The sequence below is a fragment of the Vigna unguiculata genome, chromosome 9, assembly GCF_037176805.1.
Source record: "Vigna unguiculata cultivar grain cowpea cultivar isolate G323 ecotype 2 chromosome 9, ASM3717680v1, whole genome shotgun sequence".
Lineage (NCBI taxonomy): Eukaryota > Viridiplantae > Streptophyta > Magnoliopsida > Fabales > Fabaceae > Vigna > Vigna unguiculata.
In genome coordinates, this window is record NC_140800.1 from 2,990,788 (window position 1) to 2,996,486 (window position 5,699).

A 5,699-nucleotide genomic window follows, 5' to 3' on the forward strand; every position below is an offset into this window, starting at 1 on the left:
TATAAGGGAATCTAAATTTTATTATCAGGTTAAAAATTCATATTTTAATATAATATTAGAATTATCCTAACAAAATTTGTTGTTTATTGAATTTATTCATTCATTTACTATCATATTATTATAGAACCACTTGATGTTTACTTTTATAATTGAAATTTATATATCTTCTATTATAATATAATAAATAAGTATAAATTTTATTTTAAATTTTAATTTTGTAAGGTTAAGTTAAACTTAAACTTAAAATTTATAGTATATTTATAAAAAAAATATTTCAGGTGTCATACGAATGAATGATTAAAATAAGGTTAAATTAAGTAAAAAATTGGGTTAAGTATGTTTTTAGTCTCCAAACTTTAACTCAAACTTAGAATTTGTCATTGTCTGAAATTTCGATATATTTTAGTCCTTAAACTTTAAAAATAAATGAATATAGTCATTTTAACTTAATTACGTGATTTTTTTTTTGACATATCAAATGCGTTTTATGTTAATATTGGAGTTTTACATTGTTTGTTACATTTTCCGTTCAATATTTGCTAGGAATTGCATTTAACATCTAAAAAAAATGTTAACGTAATTGAATTAAAAAGACTATATTTATTCATTTTTAAAGTTTAAGAACTAAAATGTATCAAAATTTCGAACATATACGAATTTTAATTTTGATCAAAGTTTAAGGACTAAAATCATATTTATCCTTAAAAAAATTATTTTAAAAAAATATATAAGATGCATTGAACACATTAAAATTGGAAAACAAATAAATCATAAAACTCTGAAATAAAGTGAAAAATAAAGTAACTGAAATAGTCCTGCATAACTAAAAGTTTCTGATTTCTTCATTAATTATAGTTTTAGGTCGATAGGTACATTAGCCTGCTTCTTTCTCCTCAATGAGATCAATAGCAGTTATATTAATTTTTTAACAAACAAATTTTTGATAAAGTTGATAAAATTACTAAGTTTTAAATTTTTTTTACCAAAAATATTTACTTATCAAAATTTGAAACAAAAAATTTGTTAAATTATCATTTTTCTATAATAATAATGCAGAGCCTTTTGGCCGCTGTGATTTTCCTTGGCTCAACCTATGAATCTATGATGACAGTTGAAAAGTTATGCAGAGCAGGTGCAAATTAATAATCTGACAGACACTGTTTTCATATCAGACAGAAAGAAGCAGCATGGTCACACTGATAGACATGTGAAGAAGTTGATGAACGAGAAGATCCTTGCACCGGTTTATGTTCAACCACTTTTCACACACGATCATAAATTATACTTTAATATGATCATAACGTAAATGTGGAGTGATTCAGAACACACATAAATGTGTTCCTGAAAGAATAAATTACTGCAGTGACATATTCTTCAACTTTTTTATTTATATTAAAATTTGAAGTGTGATGCCTTTATAACAGAGATTGAATTCATATTATAAAAAAACTATACACCGTCAAGATATTTACATTAAATTCCAGGGAAAACAAAACACCTTATCACTTAGATGGTGCAAAGTGAAAAGAAAGTGAAAATTTTGAAATTTAAATTAGGAAAGTTAATTTACTTTAACTTTCTGTACAGTCAAGCAAAACAAAATACATGTTTTTTTTTTTTTTTCTATTTTCTTCCATTTTAACTAAAATACATAAAAGAACAAAGATAATGTGTTACTTCTGTTACTTAACAATGGATAAAAAATAATCTAGAACATGTAGAAGTAAAAGAACAACCTTATAAATGTAAACATCCAGAAGCATGTAATTTGAATCTGGCAGAGAGACTAAAGTACAATTCACAGAGCATCTATCTCGCTTTGTCTCACTTGGTACTAAGTTTCTGTCTGCAATGGCTACATCGGTGAAGAACAACTTCCTGAACCATGCACTGGCTTCCAATCTCCAACAAGCACTGATCCGAAGAAAGGACAGTGTGCAGGAACAGCACCACAGCAAAGCCAAGGAACCAACCAAAGCTTCTTCAAAACCTGTGGTACTAGTCACCAATGGTGAAGGCATAGATTCTCCAGGTCTAGCATTCCTCGTCGAGGCACTCCTTCGTGATGCTCTTCTTGATGTTCATGTCTGTGCCCCACAATCGTAAGTTTCCTCAAGACATGATTTTTCGTGAGTTTAGGTTGATTTAACCCTCAAGGATCTTTACAATGGGATTTTGGTGATGCAGGGATAGATCGATGTGTGGTCACTCGGTCACCACTGGGGAGACACTAGCTGTGTGTTCAGCACAAGTTGGTGGTGCCAATGCCTTTGAAGTGTCAGGAACCCCAGCAGATTGTGTCTCTTTGGCTTTATCGGGGGCATTGTTTTCTTGGTCAAAACCTGTTTTGGTAGGTTCTGGTGCTGTGCACAAACTCTATCATCAACTATCAAATGCATATATATATATATATATATATATATATATGTACAGTGTTCACACCACCATTTTAATTGCATTACTCTGAAACCAGGTAATCAGTGGAGTAAACAAAGGAGCAACTTATGGTTATGACACGTAAGTGTGTTATGAACTCTTCTTTTGGTATCTTATACAATCCAACTTTATTTTGCTTTTCTAATTCAGCTTTCAAACTTTGGCATTTGGTGTTTTTTTACTGATGTAGGTTGTATTCTGGAGCTATTGCTGGAGCTAGAGAGGCTATGATGTGTGGTGTGCCTTCTCTTTGTATATCATTGAACTGGTATATGTCACACATTCTTATTTTCCTATTCTTCTTTTGTCCCTCCTATGATCTTGTGAACTACGTTATGCAACGTGTTGCAGGGAAAAGAATGTGAGTTGTGAAAGTGATTTGAAGGATGCAGTTAGTGTATGTTTACCATTGATTCACGCAGCCATAAGTGATATTCAGAAAGGGACTTTCCCCAAGAATTGCTTCCTCAATATAGCGATCCCAAGTTGTCCTCTCTCAAACAAGGTCATCATATTTTCATATTCTACAGTTTGCCAAAAATTTTAAACTCCATTTTCTGAAATGAATCATACACATTTAGTTAAAGATTGTAAATTTCCCAATACATTTTGTGAATAGGGTGTGAAAGTGACAAGGCAAAGTTCAAACAGAGCTTCTTTAAATTGGCAAGCTGTGTCAACAAACAGGAACCCTTCTGCAGGCCATTACATGTCAAACCAGCAAAGTGTAGGAATCATGTTAGCAAAACTAGGACGAGATGCCTCTGCTGCTGTAAGAATATCTCATCTACTTTTCTTCTTCATAGGAACATTCTTTCAATTGTCTCATTTTTTTTTTAATGGAACTTGCATTGTATCATATACAACTCTTCAGGCAGCAGCACGCCGTGTAAACTCAAACCGCAAGAACGTGGAGATTGAATCAACTGGTGTTGCTGGGAAATTCAGTCCTCAACAAAGCATAAAGAAATACTTCAGAATGGAGGTACCATTAACATCATTTAACATCATTTGCTAAGCAAGGTTCTCACATGAATCTAGTTTAAATTTGGTACAATATGAGGATTGATAAAATCACACGTTTGAGAATATGTTCTTCTTCTTCTTCTTCATGTTGTGGTTTTGTGTGACAACAAATTGCATTGATGGTCTGAATTGTCATTTGCAGTTAACAGAAAAAAGGCAGGAGAATAAAGAGGATGATTTAGACCGTAGAGCACTTGAAGAGGGATTTGTGAGTGATAATTTATGTGTTTTTGTACCTACCCTATGCTTGTTTTTGGGAATGAAGCATTGTTCTATATTATTATGCTAATTTGTTCCATGTTTCGATTTGGAATGATAAACAGGTTACTGTCACCCCTTTGTCTGTATATGAAAATGGTGAGATGGAAATTCAATCATCAGTCTCCAGTTGGTTAGCTGCTATATCTGTGTGGTGTTAATTGTTGAGCAATTTGCATTGTAATTGTGGATTTGAAAGTGAGAGTAATATTTGGCACGTTTGATATTGTGAGATCTTAGAAAGTATTATGTATCATTTGGCAGATTCTGTTCCATTAAATCTATATATTCCTAGTCCACGGAAATTGTGATAATTATGCAATGGGAAGAAGATCCTTTTAACACTTATCATAAATAAGAAAACACACCATACATTTAATCTCTACAATGATACTTCAACTTGGATCACGTATCCGTATCCGACAAGTATCTCTATTTGATCCTTTATGATATCTTATCAATACTTATAAGTTAAGTATCTTTTAAAATTTTTTGGCAACTAAAATAGTTCCAAAAAGTTATAATTAGTCTCTAAATTAATCATTAAAATAATTTCTAAATTCCAATATTTTGACTACGAAAATAATTGGTTTCTAAGTTAGTCATTAACATTAGCTACCAATGTTTCGGCTACCAAAATAATTAGTTTATAAATTGGTCTCTAATTAGAAAATTGGTTTCTAACATATTTTTTGTTACTAAAATTGGCCATTATTTAATAGTTTTCTTATAGTGATACTTTTATGATGAGAATAATTTATATTTTTTTATGTTGATAACTTTAGTACATATAATTTTAATTTGGATTAACACAATAACAATCATATATTTATTATGTTTTTAAGAATTACTGTACACACTTTTCAATATCCATATATTGTGTACATGTTTTATTATTTTCAAAATAAACGTATCGACATATCGGATACGTATACACGTATCGTATCCGTACATCATAGGTCAAGACACACTCCACAAATATTAAAAAAAAATTACTAAACAATTCAATAAAAAAATATTATTACTTAATGAGTAAAAAAGTGCAAATCTTGATGCAATTTATCCGGTAAAAATTGTAAATATTTTTATAAAATCTTTTTGACAAATTATAAAACTATTGTGCAATTTTTTTTTTCAGAAACTGCAAATCATATAATTTATGAACCAAATTGTAAACTACACAACTATCTAAGTATTTTACACTCGGAATTTATTGAGATGTGATAACAGTTGTCAAATTCACTCTTCTTTTTTATAGGAAATTCCTACTTTTACCTTCTTTGCATTGCTTAATGAGAGACTTCTCAAATGCTAATTTGGCTGGTGACCTTCTCGAGGTGGTAAGTCTATAACAGTATTTTTCTTTTCATTCATCCAGGAGACTCTCATTTCCTGGAAAAACAATGAACACATATTGTTTCTTATTCTTCTAGTGAAATTGAATATCATGTTGTAACTCTATCCACTGCCTAGGTAGTTTTGTTGGGATGACTTATTTTTGAAATTATTTTTTTTTATTTTTGGATTAAATATGTTTTTGGTTATTCAATTTTCAGAAAAAAATTATAATTAGTTCTTCTTGGAAACTTTGAATCAATTTAGTCTCTTAAATCAATTTAGTCACATTTTATTAAGTTGATTTTACGTTTCAAACACATTTTATTATAGTATCTTAGTTTGTTTATATCATTTGATATATTTTTATATATTTTTGCTTCAATGTTATTTGAGAAACGTGTTTGAAACGTCAAATAAACTTAAAAAAATTTGTTTAAAAGACTAAATTCATATATTTTTAAAAATGAAAAACTAAATTGGTTTAAGATTTTTAAGAAATACTAATTTCAATTTTCACTCAAAGTTAAAAAACATATTTAACCATTATTTTTTTTTTCTAACTCTCATGTGTATCATGACAACAAAAAAGTTATTAAAATTGCTCATAACTTGGTCTTTCCTGTTTTTTTAACAAAAATTAA

General features: G+C 29.6%; 1 protein-coding gene across 1 annotated transcript; it reads left to right on the top strand.

The window, feature by feature from the left end:
• The first annotated feature begins 1,746 nt into the window (after nucleotides 1–1,746).
• On the top strand, nucleotides 1,747–4,034 carry LOC114164244 (uncharacterized). The gene is made up of 9 exons (XM_028048833.2): nucleotides 1,747–2,102; nucleotides 2,188–2,350; nucleotides 2,474–2,517; nucleotides 2,627–2,704; nucleotides 2,788–2,941; nucleotides 3,056–3,208; nucleotides 3,311–3,421; nucleotides 3,605–3,670; nucleotides 3,786–4,034. Exons 1-9 carry the CDS (start codon nucleotides 1,852–1,854, stop codon nucleotides 3,879–3,881), a joined length of 1,116 nt encoding a protein of 371 aa, XP_027904634.1. The 5' UTR covers nucleotides 1,747–1,851; the 3' UTR covers nucleotides 3,882–4,034.
• Nucleotides 4,035–5,699: the final 1,665 nt, after the last annotated feature.